The sequence below is a fragment of the Lepidothrix coronata genome, unplaced genomic scaffold (genome assembly GCF_001604755.1).
Source record: "Lepidothrix coronata isolate B3197 unplaced genomic scaffold, Lepidothrix_coronata-1.0 Scaffold84, whole genome shotgun sequence".
NCBI classification, from domain to species: Eukaryota; Metazoa; Chordata; class Aves; order Passeriformes; family Pipridae; genus Lepidothrix; species Lepidothrix coronata.
Genome location: NW_016690264.1, coordinates 3011116 through 3036864, shown reverse-complemented (window position 1 = coordinate 3036864; position 25749 = coordinate 3011116). Strand labels below are relative to the sequence as shown.

The window sequence follows — 25749 nt, the reverse complement described above, 5'->3', positions numbered from 1 at the left end:
TAGTGTAACTATAAAGCAAAACATGTGATAATGAGTAATAAAGGAATGTGACATAAATAATTTCATTCAGAGCAGTGCATTAGTGGGGGCACTGGTAAAGCTGCAGCAGCAGCAGCAGCCAGAGCCCTTAATTGCAACTGCTTATAATTAGAGTTACAAATAGGTGTTTGTGTCTGTCTTTGCCGTGATCCTTCAGTCACCCCAACTTCTCATCCTCGGTAGGACCCAGTGCTTCCATCAACCCCAAATTTTCCCTCCATGGCGTCAATGGAAGGAGGCAGCAGCCGAGAGCATCGCGTTGCTATGGCAACACAACCCACTTCCCCTGGGACCGCGTTGCCTCGGCGACATCAGGCGGGCAACGCCGGCGGGTTAAATCGACTCAGAGCAGCTGCCCCCTGAAAAACAGGACAGCCCTGGCCTCGGGGAGCATGGGAGCCCAGAGGTTCATCTCACCAGAGCCTGGTGAGTGTAGGACCCTGCACTGACAACGGGGGCTGGGTCAGGAGAAGGTGACTGGTGTGTGTGGTTCTTTGCAAGTGGTGAGATCAGACTACAGCCCAAAGGAGCTTCCCATCACCGTTTAGTGTGTTGAAATAAGATGGCAAGAAAGATAATGTCAGTAGGAGGGGATTAGCTGAAGGGAGCGAGTGCTGAGGCCCCTGTCCTTGGTTTGTATAATCAGGACCTGCAAACATCCCACAACATCAGAAGTTGTTTTCTCGTGTTACACAGTGCATCTATGAGTGGAGGTAAGCTTGTACGTGGATTTTAGGGTTGTCCAGTGTCACATTCAGTACCCAGCATCATGTAGGCAGCAGATTAAAAATCAATTTACATAGGCAAATGCCTGTGTTAATGCTGTGAGCACAGAGCCTCCCACTTGTGTGTCTGCAGGCAGGCCAGCAACCAGCCCCAACCCACAGGAAAGCACTGACACATTCCCAAGAGCCCACAGACCCTCTATCACAATGGTGTTCCCAGATATCTGTACCAAACACCTTCTGGGGACTTCACTGGAGCCATCTGTGTAACTGCCGGTGAGGTGAGGGGGTTCGAAGTTTGATGAATGGATGTCAGTTATCCACAGCACTTGAAGAGCTATTTGAAAAGCAGGAAGATGGTAAAGGACAGAAGAATTTGCACAAGATAGGTAAATTCCTTGTGAATTGTCTGTTCTTGTATTAAGAAACCTCTTGCCTACTGTAATTAGCCCTTGAAGAGACAGCATCTCTGGAACACAAGCCTCTGTATCCTGATTTTTTGTGTTAGCAGTGCTTTGCTTTTTGTTTAAGACTTACACTAATTCTTGCAGAAGAACAGAGCCTGCTCTAGGGGGTCTAGCATTACTTTTTGCCTCTGAAAATATTACCATCTGCTGCAGTGCTGTGTCTCAATGATGTTAACATATCTGACTTTAAGTAGACATTCCCTGCACTTTCAGCTACAGCCCTGCTCTTGCTCTATCCTTGTATTTCTGACATTGGCCTTACTCTCTCTCAGCCATTCTGTGTGTATTTTCCACACAACATTAGCTGTCTTTCTTCTTACAATTAGAGCTGTGGTTAATCATGTTTACAAAGGATTTCTGAGCTGTGGGAAATGTTTCTCAGAATGTGTGGTTTTGCATCATTTAGCCTTGAAAGGATGCTGCCTCCCCTGACCTCTTGCTGTTTTTTCTCTCAATGACTCTGGTAATTGCATCAATAGCCTTGGGAGTCACATTTTCCTTTCACATCTAGGAAAGATCCAACCTTTTCATACCCTTTCCCAGCTGAAACACATATCTGATCCCTCCTATTCTCTGTGGTTCAACCACATTAGCTTTTTTTCTGCCTTCTGTGCATGCAGTCTTGTTTTATTCTTGTCTGGAATAAACTCTGCTGCTTTTCTGGATCATCATTTCCACCACTCTACTTTTCTATGATCTTCTCAGTCTTCCTTCTCCTCCCTGTATCAAACACATTTCTTATCTTCTCCATCAACATCCTTTACAACCCGTCTTGGTCAAGTCCATCAGCAGTCATTCTGACAGCAAAGTCCCCAAAATTCTGACAGCATTTTGACACCATATCAAAGAGACATGTCAATGGTTTTTCCACATCTCCCCACCACAGCTGGGCAAGAAACTCTCCAGAAACATCTGCAAAGGGAGTTTGGGGCACAGAGACCAGCACAGTACCACATGGTCCCTCCAGTTGAGGGGATTCATCTGCCATGTTTCACCTTATGTTTAAAAGCAAACTGCCTTGAGGAAGACCTTTTTTTGCTTCAGAACACTGAGAAAATGAAAAATGACAGCCAGGAATGCATCCCAAACCCACACATTTCAGATTCTGATGTCACCTCAGAGCCACTCGGTCCCCACACTGATGCTCCACATTAACTGCACTTGTGGGGGGGGATTCCCTTTCAAACTCATGTCAGCGATGTCAGTTCCTTCAGGTTAATGTGCAGTCAGCAAGAAACTGGAAGCAACACGCAAAAAAACCCCTGTTTCCTTTCTCTCTTCACACCTCTTTAAAGAGGAGTGGTTTTTCTGAGTCACAGCTAACGCAAACCTGTTGGAAAAGATTCAGCCTAGAATTATACCACGGCTTAGAGGAACATGAAACACCATTTAGTGTTCAAAGTACTATTTTGAATTATTAATCAAGCCCTCTGTCTGGTTTAGCTCAGTCAGGTCCTTCTTCAGATTTTGTAGAGTTTATTTCTCTTGTCATCCTGAACAATCTTTGACGTGCGGAACACAGGCTTGTTGTTGAAACGAGAAGACTGCCGGCAAAGTTTGGCTCTGCCTGTGCCTTTGCAGAGAGATCTCAGTGCAGGGGATATGCAGTGCAGTTGTTCTTTTGTTCATATTTAATCATACGAGAAAGAAGAATGTAATTAAGGCCTGTCTCCCTCAACCTCCTCCTTTCCTCGGAGTATTTGAACTCTCTGAGATGAAGGGAATGTAGCTGTTTCTGGCAGTGAAGTGCATCCCAGAGTGGATCAGGAGTGAATCTGCCCCCATCACTCCACAGCTGGCAGTGTTTTCCTGCCAAGCCATTTCCCACGCAAAGGAACATGGCCATTACAAACAGCATTGCAAGTACCAAAATCAGATCAGAGCTGGAAGCACAGTGTTTGCTCTTGGTTTTCTTTGCATGTTTGACAGCCCAGTCAGACTGTGATTGCTTCACTAACCCCCTCAAAAGCTGGATGATTTCTCTTTATCTGAAAACACCCTTAGGCGGTTGCTAGATTTGAGGATGCAACATTAAATGGAGCTTGGCTCAGAAATAGACTTTTTTCCTTCTATTTAGCTATTTTAGCCATTTATTGTCTGTTTAGCTTTGTATCTCAAGTAAACTCACTTCATTTACACTCTAAACCAGGGTTTACTCTAAGCACAGGGTTACGAAAGATTTGCTGTCAAAGAATCCTGAAAATTGCAAATGTGTGATTGGAAAGGGTGTTTCAGGCTTGCAATTTTGGTTGGCCTTGGGCTGAAATGAAACTGTAACAGCAAAGACAGTAAAGGACTGGAAGGGGCGGAGAAAAATGAGTCGACCCACCCGACCCCAGGATGGGGACTGTGTGGGGAGGAGGTTCAGGATACTGACAGTGAGGGATGGTGTTTGACCAGACCAGGGAGAAACATCCTGGGCCTGAGCAGTGCCAGAGAGCTGCAGAAAAAACAGTCAATGAGAAGACAGTTGATTGATGAAATTGCCTGAAATGAGGAAGGAGGGAGGAGGCTGTAATATGTAAACACTTTAATTGCAAAGTTGTTTAATCTGAGAGGTCCTAGGAGCTGACAGAATAAGTGTTGTTGCTCCTTCCCAGGCTATGTAACAGGCACAGAGACTGACAGGGAAAGTTTCCACTTAGTGGCAGGGATATTAAATTATAAAAATGATAAAAGTTTATCACAGAAGCAATAAGCTGCTATTCTCTCAAGACCTTGCTGCCAAACTTTAGAAAAAATATTTTGGAAATCAAAGCAGAGCTCAAAAGGAAGAAATCTGCTACAGAAAAAATGCTGATTTAAATCACCTTTCAATTTGCAAAATTGTTTTTACCTACAGAGAGGCTTTAAACAAGGGGAAAATGTATTCCAGTTGCTTGGGATCAAAATCTAAGTCTCACAGACACACAAAGAATAGTCCAGAGGGAGAAGCCAATAATTAGCTGCTGAAAAAAAATGCATGGCAAATGAGGGATTCAATGGGGTTGGAAAGTGAAAAAAGGACAAAAGAATAGAAAATGTTCTTGCAGTAGCAAAAGTGCAGCTAAAACAGAGGATTTGATGATGTGAGGAATAAGCAATATGGGAGGATTTCTTGGGAGTTAGCAAGTCTGAACGTTGCACAGTGACAGTGCTGGTGCTCAGAAGGAACGTTGCAGGAAGGGTAGTTTAACTGGGAAGAGCTATTCCCATGGTGGAAAAATATGGGCATTATGAGTTCAGGAAAGCGGAAGTTAAATAAAATTTAAGGATACAAAAATATGGAAATAGGAGCCAGTGCTGGGTGCCCACAGTGGGAATTTGTCCAGCTGCAGCAAGGGCCAGCGAATCCCCCAGGGAAGCAGAGCCAGGGGTTGCCAGGGATGGCAGCCAAGCGTGAGCCAAGAGCCTGGCCATGGTTGGGGGCTGGCTGGGGGGCAGTGGGGCCACAGCCTGGCACAGGAGGGATGCAGAGGGAGCTGGTCCAGGCTCTGATGCTCAGCATCCTGCCAATCTCATGATCCTCCTTGTCTGCTGCAGACGTCCTTTGCCACCCACTCCAGGGATGGGGCAGCCCCCTGCCTTGCAGGGATTATCTCCATCCGAAGCAGCACATCTGAAGCTTTATAAAAACCCAAAATAATTATTAGTTACCTTTAAACTGAGATATTTGACAATCAAAGAAATAAAGAATGAAGGCAAAAACGACAAACCTGAAAATCTGTTATCATAATTCAGGAAAGTATTTGATCAAGTGCCGGACTTGACAGGTCTGCTCCAGCTGCAGTTTTCTGCAACTCAAGCAGAGGAAAGCCATGCACTCCACCAGTGGCTTTCAGACTGAAGCTGAATATAGGAAGGAGAAGTGATGGTGTCTCATATTAAAGGACACAGTTGCTTTCCCAGTTATCCCTATCACAGGATTCAGCTTCTGCCCACAGTCAAAAGCAAATAGTTTAAAATACACTTTGAAATAGGCCAGTATGCTGGGAAAGGTCAAATTTTTGCTGGAATTTTGAGCAGTACATATTTTTACAGGAAAAACCCAATAAAGAAGGTAAAGTAGAGGAGGCAGCAAGCACTCACTGTATCAGCAATCCAGGCTCCCAGGCTGCTGAGGCAACCAGCCCTCAGGGAAATGAGGTTATACTTTACCTCTGACATATATAGAATAACAGATTTCTCATTCATCTCTAGATTCATATTGAAACTGATTAGGCAAGAGCTACTGGAACAGGAGGAAAATCATGACCAAACCCTAGAAGCAGTATTTGTTAGCCAGATGAAGTCTCAGGGAACACTCTTTTGGATATGAATACTCCAGTCACTGGAAGGAGTTAAGAGACATTGAGGTTGACTCTTCCATGCTTCCAGTAAATGGAAACCTATTTATTTATTTATTTATTTATGAAAATAAGTTGCTTTTAAACATCATTTAGGACAAAGAAGGTCCTAGAAAAGAGTCACCAAGAATAAGTAAAACGTTAAATAGTAAATAAATTCTTAAGATTAGATTTTTTTTTAAGCCTATTTAGAATTAATTTAAGTTTAATTTCATGGCATATGACAGGAAAATCTGATATCTTATGAAAATCAAGTGGTAAAGATCATTATTTTTAATATACGAGAATTTGGGAGAACCAGTTTTTTCAGTAAGGTGGTTACATATTGTAGCAAAATGTGTACTAGTGCTGTTTGCTTACTTGAAAAAGCTTTTATACTTAAGATACTTTGAAGTAAACAAAAAAGACGTAACAATTTGTCAACTGTTACATTAATTAATTGTATAAAGAATAAAAAAAAGGAAATCCCAGAGAAAAATAAGAAAAAGTCAAATGTAGAACCTTACAAGAGCACAAGTATTTAAAATTTTGAGAGGCACTTGGGTTGGCATCCTGTGTTCAACAAGCTTCCATGTGAAAGTTAGTCTTTTTTCCCCAAAATATGTCACCCCCTTGTTCCCTCGTAGCCCTTTATGGTGTCTTAGAAAGTGCCATGTTCTGCCTGAGCTGGATGTTGCCCTTGAATCCCAAGGGGGTCACATCTCTGCCCACACGAGCTGTAATTTATGACCGGGGTTTAAACACGATGAGCCCAGGCTGGTTGTGATGAGCCAGGGCAGGTGCCAGGTCACTCCCATGGAGAAAGGACCTTCAGCCACATCACCAGGAGAGGTTTCTGTTATTTGACACAGAAAAGGCTCAGAAGGGCTGGGGCAGATCTTGTGGACAAAATCCCCTGCATGGAACCTTCCTCCTCTAAATGATGCAGACAAAGCTGAGGCAAAGCTGCCCTGGGGCGTTGGGTCACTGAGTGATGACACACTGGCCATATGTTCCATGGAACTAAGAGTTTATGAATCTCAGAGTTATTTTTCATGTCCCATTGGAAGCCTCTGTGTACCTAAGGAAGCTGGATTTCCCATTTTCATCACCAGGTCACCCAGGTGAGTTTGGCAATGCATTCACATTCCTGAACACAGACATCCCAGGAAACCAGTGACTTTGGGAAGATCTTCCCCTTCCATGTCGAATTGTAGCAAATTTCAGAGGTGACACACGGTTGCCAAAGATCTTCCTTCAGGAAATACTCATGGGCAAACATTTCGCAGATTTCAAGGTTCCTGGCAATCTTGTTTCAGGGAATGTAGAACAGCCATGTGACTAATGTGATTATCAGCTCTGTCAGAAAGAAAAATTAGACACGAAAATCAAGATGAGCATCTTCCATGGACACCTCACTTCAAGATCTTACCATTATTCCAAGCAAAGCTTTAGCAGGTGAGCTGAAGTGTGAACAAAAGGGACACAAAGCAAGAAGACAACCTAAGTGCAGCAGGCTGGGCACTGTCAGTTTTGCCATCACTACCAACAGAGTCAGGATGGAGAAAGGGCCGTGTGGTCTTTTGTTCAGCAAAACAGTGCTTGTTTATCAATGGTGTAAATGTTGCTAGGCTACATGGATTAAATTAAAAACCTTTCCTTTCCCATTGTGTACACCACCTTCAGCAAAGAATGCTTTGTGAATATAGTAAAAGTTGGATTTTTTTCCCAGATCATTCAAATTTAATTATAGAAGGACCTGTAGAAGACAGATTATCAGCCAGCTACTCAATAAAGTAACTTTTAAGCATATTTTGTAATCAATACCCATTTTATTAACCAGCAGTGCCAGTGCCCAGAGGAAAGTAATAGAGAATAAAATAGAAAATATCAATATGGCTGATAGAAACTATTATATTTTCATTTCAAAATGTAGAATTGGAAAAAGGTATAAAACAAGGGGAAAGGAGGACCATTGCACAGGAGCTTTGTACAAGGAGAGATTAAACAAGACATCAGCTTGGAAAAGGACCCAATGGAGAAGGGCCCAGAAAGCTATAAATTATTTCAGGAAAGTTGAAGTGGAACAATTTTACGTTATTTTTCACAAGACAAGATTTAAGAGACACCAGTGAAACCATCATTCAGCCAATCTGAAACAAAGCAGTGCATAATTAAACAGTACCACTCACTGCCACTGGATACTGTAGAGGCCAAACACAAGAAGGTGTCCGGGAGGTGATTGTATTGAAACCAAGCCTGGAGCTCTGGGTGTGGATACAGCCTCCAGCCTAGTAAATCCCAGTGTGTGGCTGTGGATGACAGAGCTGGTGGTGGCACCCTGGGGAGGTAAACCTGGGTACTTTGTGCCCCTTCTTCTCCTCACTGGGGGCAGAGATTTGGGCTGAGAGACCCTTGGTCTGAGGCCCAATGGCCATTCGTAGAGACATAACCTGCTTTTATATTTTCCAGAGAGACTAATCTTAGCTGTAATAAATTCTAGTTGCTGAGGGATTGGGGCAGAGGACCCATGCTTCACAATCCAGTTCCCTTTGGGACATTTCCCTGCAGACCTTCTCCACCTGCCCCTGTACCCGGAATGGGAGCATGGAATGAAGCAAGGGGAGAGATCAGCACAGACCAGTCTTTGGGAAGGGAAGGGCTGGACTCCCAAACCAGCAGGCAGCTCCAGCATCCCTGGATGTGTTCACACTGGTGAGCAGGACAGCTACACGCTGTGTTTTGTGGTCATTAATGAGAGAAATGCCAGGAACAGTCTGTGCTTTTAGGGAAAATGATGTATAGGTGCTTCATCCCGTGAGCTGGACCCATGGGGAAGAAAATGGGGAAAACCCCAACAATTTATCGTAACAGAACTCATTAACATCACAAGGAATTGCTCATCTCGGGAGAGACAGACATTTCACACATGTCACTCTGCCTCATCCGTGATCCCCTGGCAGACACAGATTCACCCCAGCCCAGAGGAAACTGAACTTTACAGTCCCGATGGAGCTTTTCCTGCATGGAGGGGCGGTGGTGGTGGGCAGCAGATATGGATCTGGGAAAGCCCAGCTTCCTCCACCTGGAGACAACGGGGCTGTGGGGAAGGACAGAGATCGGGAAGGAACCCAGGGCTCTCTGCCCACACACATTCCCCGTCCCAGCAGTAGCAGGTGCCGGCCCATTTCCCGGGGTGCTGGCAGAGCAGGAGACCCTGCTCCAGCCTCCTGCCCACCGCAGCTTCAGGCTCCTTTCCAGGAGCAGCTCTGCGGCAGGAGCCAGGGTTCAAGCACACTGCAGAAGCTGGCCGTGCCCTGCAGCTGAGCACGCCTGCTCCGATGGGAAATGGGTGGTCGGGCTGGGAGAACAGAGAGTTCCCTCCACCGAGCGATCTCCTGCCATCGACTGCCAGATCCTGAACTTTGGCTCCGGCCAGGAGGCAGTAAACGAAGCAAATAATTGCCTGGCAGTGAGTGATAGGGAGTCAAGGGTGAGCGGGTAGGGAGGGGCGGGGGATGAGCGAGAGGATTATGTTTCAGAGGGAAGTATTTTTTTAGGATTTGTCTATGCAGGCAGTCAGGAGCTTTCCTGAATCACATGGACTTAGCCCCAGGAGGAGGAGGGCTCGCTGTAATTTTACACCTTTTCAGCATTTCAGCTGGTTCTGCTGAAATCTGCATAGGGATTAAATATGTGAAGGGACAGAGAATTAGTTTTCTTGCCTTTCCTCTGTTGGGACAAACATTCAAAGCTAAATAATAATTTAGAATTTTTTGATGGCATGAGTAGTGAGAGGAAGGAGCCAGCAGCTGACAGTAATAAATAACTATTAGGAAACAGTATTAGGAAATAGTACCAAGGAGAAATATTGCTGCAGGGATATGCTTTCAGCTTTGGGAAATCCATACCCAGGCAGCTCAACATTTACTTAGGTATCCAGAGCTTGTGTGCAACTTTTCTCAGACCCAGAGCAGCAGCAGTGCTGGGGGAGAAGCCCAAGCTTAGGTCCCCAGTGAAGAAGGGAAGTCAGCTCATTGCACGGACAAACATCTCAGGCTTCCACTCTCAGTGCCAAGAGTTAGCAACAGTGTCGTGTCCTTCCGCAAATCGACACTCAAACTGTCACCTGCAAAGGGAAGTGAAGTTTATATATGGCCTGTTGCTGCAACTTTGATACTGATCTTTATGGCCAGGCTTCTAGTATGTCTAGGGAGAACCTGTGCATCATAAACTGCTTAAACTGAACTGTCTGAGCTTAAACTGAAGGATCTGAATTCAGAGAAAGATGTTAGCAAAAATCCTGTCCCATGTCCACTTAACGTTTACATTTTTACCAGGTTTGAGAAACACTTGAAGAACTATTCTAACAGATTGAGGTAATGGAAAAAGTCCTCAGTTTTACACACAAATCTCCCTAAATTAGAAACAATTTTCCATTTCAAGCACCCAGCATCAGGCAGCCCATTCCTCCCCTTCACTGGGCAGCTTCCTCAGGGCAGGGTCTTCTGGGCAAAAAGACAAAGTGTGGTGTAAAATGGGGTCAGACAGAGCCACGTCTGGGGCCGCAGAGCCCGCAATGTTGTGAATGAGCACAGCCGCCCATGATCTGAGTACCCAAAAGGCATCCTGGAGAGCAGAGAGGAGGCAGGAATCCCAGCAATCCCTACACCCACCCTCCTGGGAAGCCCCCGGCTGCAAGGCAGGCGTCTCCCTGCCATCCTCTGGGTCAGGAGGAAAAGTCCCCAGGACACAGCTGTCAGGGCAGCCGGATCTATTTTCAATCAGGACAGTTGGGCAGTGCTGTCAAAGCCCTTCGGTGCTGAGCACACCCAATGACACCAGCACAGTGCCACAGGGTACGTGGGTCTGAGCCACTGACTCAGCAGGCATTTAAGTCCATGACCTGTACATGCCAGCAGTGTGGTCACACGTTGTGGTTGGAAGCAGGATGTCATGAGGAACATGGGCCATGAACGTGCCCTTGTGGCAAAGAAGGCCACCAGCCTGCTGGGCTGCTTTAGGAAGAGCATTGCCAGCGGGCCGGGGAGATGGTCCTTCCCTGCACTCACCACTGGTGTGCTGAGTCCAGTTCTGGGCTCCTGGCCTCCCCAGTACACGAAAGACATACTGGAGCAGCCCAGTGAACCACCACAGAGACGATGGAGGGACTGGAACATTTGCAATAGGAGACCAAGGGAGATGGAATTGTTCAGCCTGGAGGAGGCTCCATGAGGATCTTACCAAGGTGTATAGATACCTGATGAGAGGGAGTTTAGGAGACAGAGGCCAGGCTCTCCTCAGCAGGATCCAGTGGTGCTGAAATACATGAAATTCCACTTAGACATAAGAGAGAACTGATTTTCTGTGAAGGTGATTGCATATCAGAGCAGATTGGCCCAAGAGGCTGAGGAGTTTCTGTCCTTGGAGATACTGAAAACCCAGCTGGACACAGTCCTGAACAACCTGCTCTAGTGGGCCCTGCTTTGAGCAGGAGGGCTGGACTGGACCATGTCCAAAGATGCCTTCCAGCCTCAATTCCTCTGTCATCCTGTGAACTGAACAGCCACTCTTTATGCCTTCCATAGCACACTCTACCAGCTCCCATCAACCAGCAATTTAGGAACATCTTGTGCCAAGGCTTTGCAGCCCCATCAGTTTTCAATAATTCTTAAACTGTTCTTCCATAATTTTTTTTGCATTCAGTTGCAACGACCTATATAGCTTAATTGTGCACAAGATATAAAATGTACTTTTATTTTAAATGTTGCTTGATGTCCTCACTGGACACACTGTATGTCTTGTCCTGTGAGAAATATGAGTAAATGCACCCTCTTCACATTACTCACCATTTGTAAGATATACTTTGCAATGTCCTTTCCAAACTGGAGAGTCTGTACTGTGTGTGCCTCCAACAGGCAGCTGCCTTTAATTAGCCAAATGTGATCAAGACTGACTTGCCAGGGGTACTCCAAGGACCTTTCTGTCACTATAGCAATGCTGAGTGTGCACAAAAGCCACTTGCACGCAATGGGCAGAGAAATGCAAGCACAGAAGATTTACCTATCATTAATTACTTCTGGAATACTTCCAGGCACCTTGAATCACTGCTGAAAAAATCACTTGCATCGAAACAGAATGGGACAGGGATTTGTACAGCACAAAAGTATTGTGGAACTCTACACTGATTTTGATATCGCAAAACCAGATGCTACGAGCACAAGCAGCATAAAGGCAAATATCATTGGTATCCTTTGCTGGTACCTAGTGTACCAGCTCTTACTGTGTGCCCCTAAATTGCAAATAGACTGCCTGAATTCCCACAACAATCTGGAAAATTAGAAAATAACATTTGAATGCAAATCTGGGCTTCTGAAAGCAAAAGAGTCCTCAGAGTGCAGGAAACTCTTTTTCTGAGGATGCACACAGAAATGGCAGGGGCAAAGAAATGGCAAATTTTGTATGGCAGAATCTTTAAAGACATAAGCAGATCTTTAAACATTTCCAGAGCGTCTTGGCTTCAGTTTTTGAACAAGCAAGCAAATATGTCTGATGAGCCTTTACAAATCTCTTCTTCTCCTGCCGCAGCTGATGGAAAGCAGCCCCTCATCCCTGATTGTCTTTTGCCATATTTTACTTAGCTAAAAGCACCAAATGAAATGAAGTATGTTAAACAACAGAATGTTATCATGCAAAACACAAAGCTCTGCAAAACCTTGGAGTGGGGAAGAGTATAATTAGGATAAGTCAAATTGGGAAAAGGAACAGAAATATTTAAAAAAAATATTTAAAAGGATAGTTTGGAAGAAGGAAGAGAGTTTATAGTTACTAGCAACAACTGAAGTATTAGAGAGTGTGGGGAATATTTCAGTCTTCCAGAGCAAATACTTCTTAAGGCCACGACCAGCGGGGCTCAGCTGGTGACAGCAGAGCCAACATAAGTGCTGGGCATCAAGCAAGAGGCAGCAGCTGAATCCAGGGCATTACTAGTCCCTGATTTGGTCTTCAAGAATTATGTTTTTCATGGTCTGCAGCACTCCAGACTGATAGGACTGACATGGGAGGGAGCACTAACCACAGTGCACAGCTCATCACCAGGCCTGGGGAATCACAGTCTTCCTCAGCAGGGCAGATGGGGAGGAGCGGCTCCTGCCTTCCAGCTGCCTCTCTGTCATGAAAGAGAGGTGAAATCTTTGCAGCCCAACTTGGAAAGCTGCAAGTGGCTCAAGTGACCCAGTGGCCTGCCAGCAGCAGCTGCTGGGCTGGCTTCCTAACCTCTGACCTTGCCTTTGGACCTTCTGGACTGTCCATCGCCCTGGCAGACCTGACAGCCACCTGCTGGGCACCTGCCTCAGGAACCAGCCTAGAGCAGCATTTACAACCAGGATTCTGCTTCAGCTCTTCCCAGGTCCCAGGGAGGTTAGGAGCTCAGCAGGATGCCTTTGACAGAGCAGCTGGAATGGGCAGCTTTAAGCATCAGTGTCTGGAATTGCAAGAAAGAAGAGGCACATCTGTCCTCCCAAGAGGTGTCAGTGTTTCTGAAACATGTAAGTAAAATAGAAGGAAAAAAATCCAGCTTTATAACATCTCTTAAAGCTGAAAGTTGCTTCTAGGTATCATAGTCTCAGCATCAATAAGGGGCCAAAGCAGCCCCTGGAGCAGTACAGGGTAGTGTTTGATGGTGAGGCAGCACAGAGCCACTAAAGCAGACCTGAACTGCTTGAAACTAGCTTGGATTTAGTTTCAGTAAACCCAAAATTGTGATTAAAACCATTTAAGAGGTTCATGCCCTTTAATCACCACTTCTCCAAACCAGTATTAGCTCAGTGTTCACGCTTTAAGTATTTCATTCATCCATAGCAGCAATGACTGAGGAGGAGCAGCAGCCACTCCTGAACTCCTGAGCAATGAGGAATGGGGAAGGGCTGCGGTGGGTATGGCAGCAGCAAGAATGTGGAGACAGCTCCAAGTTGCTGAGATTTTGCCACATCAGGGGTCATCCCATTGATTTCACACCCCCCACCCACCCTGTAAAACACAAGATGTGGACTCTGGGGAAGGTAGGTTCCATTCTGGTCCTTCCAAAGAATTGGGAAGGAAAGCGGGATTCAAGGTTTCTCAGCAGAACTGGGTGGGAAATTTTCAGGGCTGACCTTGCCTGTGGAAAGCCAAGGTGAAAGCTGTGTCCTCATGGTACAGGCCAACAGATCATGCCAAGTACTTTCCACAAAGTATGTGTTATTTGGTCCAAGCTGTGTTATTTAGTGTGTTGCTTTATAGTAAAAAACTTGCACCCCGACACAGAACCTACCGGGACTCGTATGACAAACATACCAAGTGCAGAACATTTCTTTCCAGGGCTCATGTCAGAAATCCAAAAGCTAAAAGGCAAGGGGTTAACAATCAAAGTCAGCACGACACAGCTTATTTCCCAACTACATCTCAGAATTAAGAATTGGAAAACTTTTGCAAAACTAAGCATGTATGACCATGCAAAAAGTAAATGGACCTGAGCACACATTCTAGCCAAGCAGCAGTTAGCTTTATTGAGTTCCAATAACACTGCATCACAAACAAAAGAAATTAAAAGTTGTTTTTTGCTTCTCAGTATTAGTCATTTCTCAAATGAAAATGGGATTATGTTTAATAATATTAAGAGAAAAACAAGGAAAAGGAGAAAGAATAAAGTTAGACAAGACTGCAGAGCCAGCAACCCCTTCAATGTGTCCCCCTCGTGTCAGAGATATTCAGCTCTTGGATAATCTTGCTGTTAAATTTTCTCAGATCAATGTAAAGAATTGAATCCTAGGATACAGTACTTGATTAATCAAATATATCATGGGTCACTATGAACCGTGCTGTACTTTTGAAATCACATTTGGGCTATCTTCAGTGGGACAGAGAGGGATTTCAGAGAAAAGTTCAGGTTAATCAGATACATTTCCCCACTGGCTGCCTCAGTAAAGCTCACTACAAATGTTAAGCATGATGCATTTCGTGTCCTGGTTCCACAGAAAAGATCAGTGTGCAAGACCTGATACGGTACCTGCAACACCCCCCAACCCACTGAAACGTAGCTCTGGCCTCCCCTGCTGAGTTCTGTGTTTGCTGCTGTACATTCACAGAAGATTAAAACCACTGTCAACAGAGAAACAGCCACAACTGAAAAACTACAGGAGATGAGAACACTGGCTGACATTGCTTGCAGACACCAGCATGTACAGCTGCTGACATATGCCCTGAGAGTTAAATACCTGCTGCCAAACAATTATTTTAAGGAAGTTTTTCAGTGTTAATAGCTACATTTTTCTTCAGTAAATAAAGAATTACATTTTAAGATGTGTCCCATTCTTCCATGAGGAAGTACTTAAGGTAGCGTGTGTGACAGTGACAGCTGCCTGTTGTCAGTGTTACTGCCGTGGTACATTGGCTCAGAAGATGGTCTATCACCTCTAACTCCTCAACAACTCTGTTTCAGAGCTACAGCTTGCATTTCTGAATGGCACATAGCACCACCTAAAGAATGTGAGGAAGGCAAAAAGGTATTAGGCAAACAATCATTCCTGAAATGTTAAGTGATCATTCATTTATTCCTTTGAGGCAGACTTGCACTCTCTTCCTTCTCCTCTCTCATTTCCAGACTTTCTAGTCTTCATAGACTGGGTGCAATCCAGTTAAGAAACTTCATAGCAACTTCAAAACCAAGGAAACACGCCTGGAAAAGAGAACAGAACAAATAAGGATTCTAAAAATCTATTCCAAATAAGGTTTTTGAAATGCAGCACTATGAACACCTGATGTGGCTGATACAGAAGGAGGAAGGATACAAAAAAAATCTCGGACCAGAGGCAAGAATTCTACTATATCCCTCTACACAAAGGCAGAACTTTGACTCCAGTAGGCTCATTATTTACTGAAGGGGAAGCCAGTCCAAACTTACTGCATTTTCTACAGATGGATGTAAAATCAGTAGAGAAAAACTGTCAGAGAAAGTCAACAAAGGGTTTAATGTAAAGCTTTAGAGAAAGGTTTACTTGTTTTTCCTCCTAGACTAAAGTATATTTTTAGAACCTGGACACCAACAGCCAAAAGTGCCTGCAGTGACAAGAACCTCACTGAAATGATACAAGAGTAAACAGCCAGTCATGTCCTTTACAGGAGGCAAACATTCACTGTGAGTGGCCGAGTCCCCCAAACCCACCCAGAATGACAATGTACTCACCGCATTAGCAGGAAATGCCCTGATCATCACAGCTGTGAAGCCCTTATACAGAGATGCAACTCCTTCCTCCCTGATAAGCTCCCTCAGCACATCTCTAAAGCCATTTGGGTATTTTCCTGCAGGAGCTGAAAGGGACGCACAACACATTAGCCAAGACGTGTGGCAGTCACAAGGGCTGAAGGATGTACCCTATGTAACAGCCCAGGATTTTCAACAGGTTCATACTGTTCATACTGTTACAGCAAACAAACAAACAAGACAGCTCAGTAAAGGCTCAGTAAACAGGAGACAGGTGCTTACCATCACCAAAGAATTTACATCATCAAGTCATTGGGGGAGGAAAGAAAGGAGAACAACTTTTCTCAGGGTTGGAAGTCTGAGCTGTTACTTGCACTGCTGATCACAGCTCTTCCAAGAGCTGCAGTTAGATGATAGGAATGTCAGATATAAAAACTGATGAAGCTGGTTGATAAGAAACAGAAAATTATCCTATTACATGTCCCAGCTTAGGACGGCAACAGACTTCAAGTGAAAAGTACAGGCTGTTTTAATGTTGATATTACACAGATTTGCTGAGGTGGTTTTAAAAAATTACTCTGCTCAAAGAACAATTTCTTCCTTCTCCTGACACCGCTCGAGGAAGTACTGCCTCTGCCAGCCCTCTGAACAGGTACTCCACAAACCAACCCAGTTAAACAGAACCACCACGAACCCACATCATCCACACGGCAGCACTGGGGACTGGCTCAGTGGAACAAGGATCAGCGCTGGGATGTGTTTCACTCTCAGCTCTTGGTGCAGTACCAGATCAGCACAGCAGCCATTGCTCACAGAAGTAGTTGTTAAGTTTCCTGCACTAGATTATCATGACTTGTGACTCAGTAGAAATGGTCACTGTCCAGGGGAGAGCTGAGCCCACAGAGACTATGAGGAGCCTTAACAAAACTATTCATTGACGGGACTCTCAGAGAAACCAACGAAAAATCTGTCAAATCTTGCTGAAGTGCAAGGCCTGGGGCCGTCCTCACTATAATTAGGACACAGACATTAAGGAGCAGAGCTGCCAGTCGAAAAACAATGTTCCCTACAAGCCACACCCTGTTACTACAAGCTGCAGATAGCACAGGCTACAATTTATACAACTATATCTGATGTGAAATAACAAAACCTCCCAGAGAATTACATTTGTAACAAAATCTCCGTTCTGTTATTAAGAGTTCTATGCTTAGGTTTCAAATCAGGTACCTCAAACCAGGATCATTATATATCAAGGAGGCAGAAATAGAGAAGTGCAGCCTGATTTGCCAAAAATTTGTGAGGAAACCAAGTAAAAAGCTGGGAATACACTTGGGTTTTTCATGAACTTGTCTCAAGCAGCGCTTGGACATGCTACTTCCTAGACGGAATCTTCCATCACTGCCCTCCATTCCCTGGAGCACCACACTGAGTGTGGCCATGACATGCTGGCATGGAACTTACCAGTCTGGAAACGGGATTTCAGCACGTCTGGTGGAATGGCAACTGCCCAGTTGAAGATGCCAGCCAGGCCCCCAGCAAAGAGGATCCTCGGCACACTGAGGTCACTCACACTGTGGCAGGATCGGGGTGGGGTGGGAGGGAAAAGTGAAAAAAAAAATTAAAAAATGGTGAAGGGAAAAAAGTCAAACTCATGTGTTTTGACTAAGATGACAATCAAAAAGACAGCCTGGCTGACAGCCAGAAGGCAGCACAATGCTGCAGACAGAGTGCAGTATCTGAGCAACATTTCTAACAATTAGAGCCCCGTGGGCAAAATGGACCAACTCCACCCTAAAGGTTCAAATCTTTTCATTCAGCACACACACAGATGCTCTGGGGAAAAAAAAAACCAAAACTAACCAACTAACCAAACAAAAAAACCCCCAAAATCCAAGAAAGCCCCCCAGCATTTTGTACATATACAGGGTTGAAAGTAAGAAGATATACTTTAAGTATTCCTTACTTGGCCAATAAGATCCAAACTAGAATCTGAGAGAACTCAGAATATTATTTTAATTGTCAGTTAACCCCAGACCAAAGCAGCTCCACTCAGAAGGCAAGCAACTTTTTTTTTTTTTTTTAATTTGTTTTGATGATACTGCTCTAAGTGTCTTCGTAACTGGGGAGATTAATCAGCAGAGTCTGGGAAGTCCAGAAAGTGATGACTGTGAGATTTCACTGACCTCTTTCCCTCAGGGGTCAGAATGTTCTTCAGCCACTCGTACGTCATGAAGTACATTCCACTGGCCGGGACGTCTGGTGGGTAAACAACAAAGGCTGTGAGGAGTGGGAAACCAAACGAAGCCCGGAGGCACAGCAGCCCCATGCCAGCCCAGCAACACCACTAAGTACATCCAGATTCCTTTTCTGAACCTCTTCTACAAACAAAATAAAATCTTCTGCTGCCCTAGAGAGAGGAGTCTGAACTTTCCCAGGGAGAGCAGGTGCTCAAGGCAAGAACTGGGAAAACATCTTTTATGTCAGCAGCCTTTCAAGCCAGGCTGTAACCTGTCTGCTGGTCATTAGACTAATGATGAAACAGCTCTAAACTGTCCTAATTACTGCACAGTATATCAGAGTTTTCAAGAGTTTTGCACACTATTAGTTCTAATGGTTCTATTTTAGGATTGTTTTTTTGCAGTTGATGGGTCTTGTTTTGGGTTTTTTAAAGTTACTCCCACAGCCCATTCTTAGCTCATGCCTAAACTGGAGAACCAGCCTTCGGCTAGGGACACTGCCAGAGTTACCCTGCAGGCTGCTACACTTCTGTGAGAAGCAGAGGATAGAACAAATTCCTAAACTAAGACAACAAAATACAGAAATTTCAGCTTTTCAAAGGAGGAATTACTGAAACACATAAAGGATTCAGGGTCTGGCACAATTACTTTGTTGTTGTATTTGAGAGAGGGGTCATGACATCCTAGTTCAAAATAACCCAGACTTAAGTGGGCAGAAAGCATAACTGCTGCCATCACATCTTTTAAAGCAGCCAGCATTACATAGCAACAGACAGGCACAATCCTTCTCTCAAGGAGAAAAAAAAAAAAGAAGAAAATTTAAAAAAAAGCCCACTTTTGTGTTTTTCTCTTCTCTTTGTTCTCTCTGCTCCTCTCCTGAAGTCTCTCATTCCTCTTGCCTTCTCAGATCTTAATTACTTCCTACATCCCTCTGATCCTTGTCATCTAATCTCTTCCTCACTCACTGAGAATCTCATGTTTATTTCTCAGGCCCTTTGAGGCATTGGAGTAGCTCTGCAGACTGCAAAAAAAAAAAAAAAAAACAAACAGAAAAAAGGGGTGACATGGCCCTTCCAGCTGGCTAAAGGGATGGTGAGATCTACCATACCATGTCAGACTTCTTATCCTACAGTCCCCCCCGAGAAGGGATCTGAACAGTTCTGTCTGTTACCTCTCATGAGGGTGAGCACCGTCCCCTTGTACACCCCACGAATCCCGGCCTCGCGGTACAGCTGCTTGGCACAGTCCAGAGAGCCACTGTACTTAGTTTCACCTGTAGCTGCCTGGATCTGAAGGATTAAAGTGATAGTTTCTGACTAGTGAAGGTTTCTGGCTGATGCACAATCATCCACCTAGAGTTAGAAAGCCGTATGCATGTTTCCAGCAAGGAAGGAGCACATACTCATTCCACAGGCACTCCTGCCTATGAAACCTCTGCCTCGCTTCCTCAAGCAGCTCTTTCACATTCAAGCTGAGGATATGTTTACTGTTCCATGCAGAGAATAGATTCTCCCTTATTTTTCTGCAATGTAAACTTGAAACAGTTAGGTAATTCTACACTGACAAAAAGTACTCTTCAAATAGTTCAGGGAAATTCAAACAATTTGCATGTGTGTAAAAGCTTCCATGATAATATCCTGTCTGTCAGAACTAACATGTGATCACTCATCACCATATTAACAGAGTTCAGCATATTTTGAAATAAGCAAAGCTTCCCACATCTGCTAAAGATGGCATTTCACTTGTTTGGGTTTACATTTTCCAACAATACTTTAAAAACCCTGGAGGAGGTGCGGAGCTAACAGCCACCCAAATGTCAGAACACTGTCTTGAAATGCATTCCTTAGCTATGTATTGGGAACCGTAAAAGTAACAGAAAATCTTTACACCAGAAAGAGTCTTATGATCTGGAAGGTTAGCACTTTTTTTAGAAGAAGTTTCATTCAGAAAAACTGGACTTTTCCATACTTTGCAGTGGACTGAGGCATCCACTGATGCCTCATAAAATGCCCCATAGCATAAGGCTATGTAAAATGAATAGAGTGCTCTGTAAAATGAATAGAGCAATGAATGTGTACTTAAACTGTCACAGTGAGTTTGTTTAATGCTTCTTCATGACACAGATGCATTAAATGACAGTTGTCTCAGTCCTGCCAAAAAACAGAACAGAGTAAATGCACTAACCGAAGAAATTCCTTGTATGGAAAGACAAGACCCCAAAAATTAAATTCCCATTACCACCATCCAATGCCTTACCTGTAAAAGGCACTTGATTCTCTCTCCTGGAGCCATGATTACTGTAGTGAACACTCCTGACAACATGCCAGCAGCAAACAGCTGAGGATATCTGCCTCAAGGAAACAGAAAAGACCCTAACACAACACAGTACACAGGAAACAAAGGGCAGAAAAAGCCCTGCATCATCAGATTATGCTATTCCACATGAACTTGGCAGTGGAACTTGAAACACATCCTCTGCTTTTGATCAGTGCAGAAGTGCCTCATCAATGCATAATTAGACCTAAACGTTTAAGATCTCTAGGATTCAAAGCTCTGGTTCCCACAGCAACCACAACTCAGCTCTTCCACTGTTATGTGCATTTTTTGCTACAGCATTCCCCATTCATTTTTATTCCCAACAGTCTCTTCCTTCTCCAGTCTCCCATATTCTTCTCAGTGACCCCAGATTCCACACATATTCCTGTTTGTGCTGCCAGGAGCCTCCCTTCTGTAAGCTCTCACTCTCTCACTCCTTCAGCCTCTGCCATCGTCGAGTTTGTCCTACCAACCTGCCATTATCCCACACATTCTGCACCTGCTTTCATGTGACAAAGTATCCATGCTAGAAATCCCTTAAACAGGCTGAGTTTCTCCATCACAAACATATTTTTACATCCAAACTCCTGCTCCCTCCCCTCGTAAGATGACCTAACATCTCATTGTAACTGAATTCCACACCTCTCGCTTCTCTCCACTTGCCCAAGAGATGGCATTCTATTCCAGTTCTTACTCATTTAAGAGTAAAGACTCCTAAATTCTCATTAGATCTTCCAGACCATTCAGATCTCCCTCACCACTCCATGTGCACCTCCCGCTACAAATGAGCTTTGAGTTTTCTATCTCACCTTGGGATTATTCAGCCCCAGAAAAGATGGGAACCTGATGAGCCTGTCCTCTCCTTCTTCCTTCCACAACTTCCTTTTAAAATCAGCATGGGCGAACGATGACCATCTTGCCTGACCCAGAACCACAGCACTAAGGGTCTGCACCCACAGTGCAGCACAGCTGGGCACAGTGACAGTTCACCCTCTATTTATTCATTCTCTCCCACTGCTCTACTTCAGAGGAATTCTACATAAAGACCCAAAAAACTATGCTGCCCTTCCCCAGCTTGCTCCTTAAAACTTCCCTTTGGTATTGTGTGTATAAAACATAAGGCACTGAGGTGATCAGGCTGCTGGAAATCAGCCCACGGCCCATTTGTTTCCTTGTGTTGTCCACTCCTGACTATTTCCCTGGCCTTACCCTTCAGCCTTTCCTGCACAAGGACATCACTGTGGTAAAACAGAGGGTAAGTGAGCAGTGCCCCAGCATCTCAGCACTGCTTCCCTCCAGCCATCCAGAGCAGAGGGAGCTTGCTCTGTGTTGGCTTGAGCCAGGTGTGCTCACACCCCCTGGGCAGCTCCTGCACAGGCAAAGCTCCAACAGAAACCAAACCACCCCTGCCCACCCCACCACGCCTGGCTCCACACAATGGACTCCTGCTTTCTGACAGAGCTCCTACCTAGCACACAAATAATGGAATAAAATGTTGCTAAGCTACAGCCCAGTTCCTGTAGAGCCGTAAATCACAGCTTGGCAAAGACATTATGGGAGTATGTCATGGGTGAGGGGGTTTTCTTCATGCCCAAGCTGGCTTGTAGAAAGCCACATGAAGTTTTCTCAGCTTCCCATTGCTTTTCCAGAAGGTTAGACATGCCTGGGAGGAGGGCTGCTCATAAACACCTCTTTTCAGAAATAATGGTAAAATACTTCTATGGCTGTTCTTATATCCTAATGGAGGGACAGCAAGAGCCACAACTAATAGGGAAAAGAGATTCAGGGCTGTGAATGTTGTCAAGATTGCTTGACCATGAAGTTATTTCTCCCATAGTTTCTGTTAATAGCAAGACTGTTGGCAGGCAATAATTATATAACTCTCACTTTACTCATCTAAAACAGAATTATTCCTTAATGGCTCCTTCTTGCGTAGAAAGGGAATTGCATCGCACCTGCCCACACACTGTCTGTTTTTAGCCTGTGTTATCAATCCCACGCTTCCAGAAGCATTAAAACACGAGTTTTTTATTTTCTAGAACGATATTTATAACCTAGGAGAGGAGACAAATTTACACCACAACTCAACATGCGACAATACAGCCACAGCCTCAGGATGCCTTTCCCAAGTGCCTGATTAACTCAGGAACTCACGTCAAAACGTCATCGGGTTTTCTCTGTTGGAGTCTTTTTCCCAAGCCAAATCCAAAGAAGCACACAGCAAACATGGGTGTCACTCCGACAATAGGAGCTGCCATTCCTCTATATAAGCCTCGGATTCCCTGCAAGAAACATTATCACAAGAATTACTTGGTTTTGCATAAACTTTGCACACAGTTCAACTTGTTGAGAAGCAGAAGGCGACAATCCAGGATAGGATCAGTCAAACTGATCAGAGGGATAATGGTGCCTCTTGTTTATTTGCAGTTATACATGTTTACTGAGGCTCAGGGCCTGCTGCAGAGGGAAATTATCCTTCCTGGGAAACACTAGCACCACTGATGCCCTTCTATGGCAACACCCATCACCCTGTACATACATCTCAAGTATGAGGAAGTGAAGTTAAAAGCCACATGAATAAAAGTTCTAATAGATTATGTCAAGAGAGAACACTTTGTCTCTCAGCTACATACAAAAATACACCTGTGTTTTATCGATAAGTTGTCAAATCCCGATAGTGAACCTGAAAATGTTGAATTGAATTCACTCTCTAACTGAAGGGAGAGCCAGGGAGAGCAGCCTGAATTCCTTCACTCCCCACATGAATTCAGTTTGGAATGCGTTCAAGAGCAAATTATTTTTTCCTTCCTACCCTAAGTCAAAAGTTTTTCACCACACATTGTATTTCTGATGTTTAAACATTCCTCATGTTCCCCTTCACAGACTACACACATGAAAAAATCCTAATGCAGACACCAGCAGTTGCATTTATTTCATTTCTCTTGCCTTTGAATCGAACTTTTTCTAATAAAAAGTAGAGTTATCTTCCTAGATACTTCCTCTACTTGCCTTAATTTTGGCAACATGCCCAAATTAAATATTTGCTAGTCTGTGCAACCCTTTCTTCCCACTCCCCCAATAAACCAGTGCTGAGTTTGTAGAGGCACAACTGGCTCTGCAATGAAATTGCACCTGGCTGACAGAGACCAGCCACTGCTGCTCAACCTCCCCATGAGCAATGGGAAGGAAAAGACCGTGGCAGAGAGTTTTAATAGTTTTCATTATAGAAATGGATGAGTATTGAGTAGGAGTGGAGAAGCAGCACTGCTTTTGAACTTCCCATCACAAGGCTATTATTATGGCTCAGCTCTGACGTCTGTGCTGCAGCAGGGGTGTTAAAAACTGCCAGGGACTCAGAGCTGGCACAGCATTCCACTCCTTTGTGGGAGAGACCAGGGAAGCAAGATTTACTTTGGTTATATAACAACCTGTTAATACCACAATGAAAGTAGATTTCAGATATGAGGCAGATCTTTCATTTAACAGAGAGTTACCTAACGAGATCCAGCGGTTAGAAATTAGACTTCAGGCACAGCCATTGTTTCCAAATAGCTACCAATGGGTAAACAGCTGCAAGGAAAACTTACAAAACAGAAAACTGAGCTCTGTGTCACTTAAAAACTTTCAATCAAGGCTGTGTGCCCTTCTAAAAACAAAACAGACTAGTTCAATCACATAATATATATGATTTAGGAGTGAAAAGCACTGTCCACCTTCTGAAGAAGGCTGACAAAACTTCTTTACTTGATCCTCTGCTCTCAAAAAAAGAAAAAGAGAAAAAAAATCTATTAATTAATGATCCTCTGCCTTCTTATAGATGACATAACACTTTATAGAAGAAAGTAAAAGTACTAGTTGTATACACAAAAGTCATTAGCTATTTCAGGATTTTCAGAGATGACTCCAAATAACAAAGACAGCAAGATTCCACCAAAGACAATAAGGCCAAAAAACAACTGCCAACATTCACTCCAGCCTATACTCTCAGATACTAATATCATGCTCTTTTGAATCAAAAACATTTCTTAGCAAAACAAAGAGACATGTACCTGGGCCACATGGATGCTAAGCATTCCCCAAGTTTTGTAATCTGCTTAAAAAGTTTTAACTAGAGTCAATTCAACTGATAACCCAAGAATTGTATGGTCTCTGGGGGGAAAACACTCCCACACAACTCCATTCCTGAGACATACAGGAACAACTGATATTTTTGGCAGGTGTCACAGTACCTCTCCAACAAGAGTCTTTCTGAAGCAGTCAAAGGTCCCAGAATAGAGTGGGGGCTGGCCAGGCTGTGGCTTAGGCTGAGTTTGCAGTCTGACCTAGTGAGAGGGAGAGGAAAATGTTACTTTATTAAATATTACTGTCTAAACTTTGATTCAGAGAACACCTCTGACCATTACAGAGTATGTTTTGTGACTGGCCTTGAAGGTATCAACAGAGAGACTGACATCCTTTTAGCCCTTTACAGAAGAGAAGAGATTGAATTTTAATGTATTGAATAGTTAATGTATTGAACTAATTAATTGCTGGGGTGACATTAGGACGACAAACCCAGCTCCTTCTGAATCTCAGTTGTGCCCCCACAGGGTCACTCCTGGCCTCCCCCTGGCCCAGGGGTACTGGGCCCCGCCGCAGCACGGGGCCGGCGGAAGCATCCCCGCTCCCAACCCCTTCCAGTGGCGGGAACACGACGCTCTTTTCCCGATTTTTCACTATAAACCTAAGGGGACTGAGGGGATCCCGCGGCCTCCGCGCCGCCAGGGGGCGCCCTGCTGCGATAGGCGCGTCCAGCCTCGCCTCCCGCGGCGCGCACCGGAAGCTCAGCCCCGCGATGCCTGCTGGGAGCTGTAGTCCCGCCGCAGTCCCCGCGCCGCTCTCGCGCGGTGCCTGCCGGGAGCTGTAGTCCGCCTGAGGCCACCCCGCACAGCACCGAGCACCGTCCAGCCCCCGGCCCCGCACCGTCTCACCTTGATGGTGTCCAGCGGGTGGCCCACGAACACCAGGCAGACGCCCCCGAAGCCGCCGGCGAAGAAGTTCTTCAGGGGGCTGATGGGCTGCGGCTGCTCCGCCATGGCGGCGGTGGGCGAGGACACGGGACCGGGTGAGGAGCGCGGCCGGGACCGGGGCCGGGGCGCTGCGTCCCCGCCGAGCCAGTGCCGCCCCTCGGCGCCGCGACCTTTACCCCAGTGCGGGGCACGCCGGGAGGCAGGCCCGGGGCGGGCGGAACCGCGACGGTGCGAAGGGTCGCTCCCCGGCGTTATCCCCGAGCGCGGTCACCGGGCTCTGTCCCCGGGCGCTGCCACCGGCCGAGCCCGCGCCGGGGGCCGGCGCCGCTCCCGGGGGCGCGGGGCCGGTTCCCCCCGCCCGTCCGCAGTGGTTCGGCCGCTCCCCCCCGGCCCCGCGCAGTGGCCCGGCCCG

The 25749-nt window shown here is 45.2% G+C and overlaps 2 protein-coding genes and 1 long non-coding RNA gene across 3 annotated transcripts in view; 2 read left to right on the top strand and 1 right to left on the bottom strand.

Moving 5' to 3' along the window:
• The first annotated feature begins 293 nt into the window (after positions 1 to 293).
• LOC108500082 lies at positions 294 to 17235 on the top strand. The gene is made up of 5 exons (XR_001875752.1): positions 294 to 465; positions 6855 to 6993; positions 8039 to 8250; positions 12934 to 13082; positions 17135 to 17235. It is a non-coding gene; the product is annotated as an uncharacterized LOC108500082 (long non-coding RNA).
• On the bottom strand, positions 14056 to 25658 carry SLC25A20 (solute carrier family 25 member 20). Its single transcript, XM_017820598.1, has 9 exons — positions 25299 to 25658; positions 24558 to 24650; positions 22483 to 22610; positions 20269 to 20359; positions 19184 to 19301; positions 17959 to 18031; positions 17237 to 17346; positions 15758 to 15882; positions 14056 to 15250 (listed from the first exon to the last, which is right to left on the bottom strand). Exons 1-9 carry the CDS (start codon positions 25401 to 25403, stop codon positions 15188 to 15190), a joined length of 906 nt encoding a protein of 301 aa, XP_017676087.1. The 5' UTR covers positions 25404 to 25658; the 3' UTR covers positions 14056 to 15187.
• Positions 25321 to 25749, top strand: part of ARIH2 (ariadne RBR E3 ubiquitin protein ligase 2) — a 31982-nt gene continuing 31553 nt past the window's right edge. Inside the window, exon 1 of the mRNA XM_017820597.1 lies at positions 25321 to 25432. The gene's annotated coding sequence lies outside the window, so the exon portion shown is untranslated. The remainder of the gene's footprint in view (positions 25433 to 25749) is intronic.

Bases quoted from the DNA above. Each gene is read 5' to 3' on its own strand.
- SLC25A20 (XM_017820598.1), bottom strand. From the start codon at position 25,403: ATGGCGGAGCAGCCGCAGCCCATCAGCCCCCTGAAGAACTTCTTCGCC. The intron at 22,611-24,557 runs GTACTGTGACAC...TGTTTCTTGCAG, and splicing joins GAAAGACTCTTGTTGGAGAG to GGAATCCGAGGCTTATATAG. The intron at 20,360-22,482 runs GTGAGTTCCTGA...TCCTTGAGGCAG, and splicing joins AAACCCGATGACGTTTTGAC to ATATCCTCAGCTGTTTGCTG.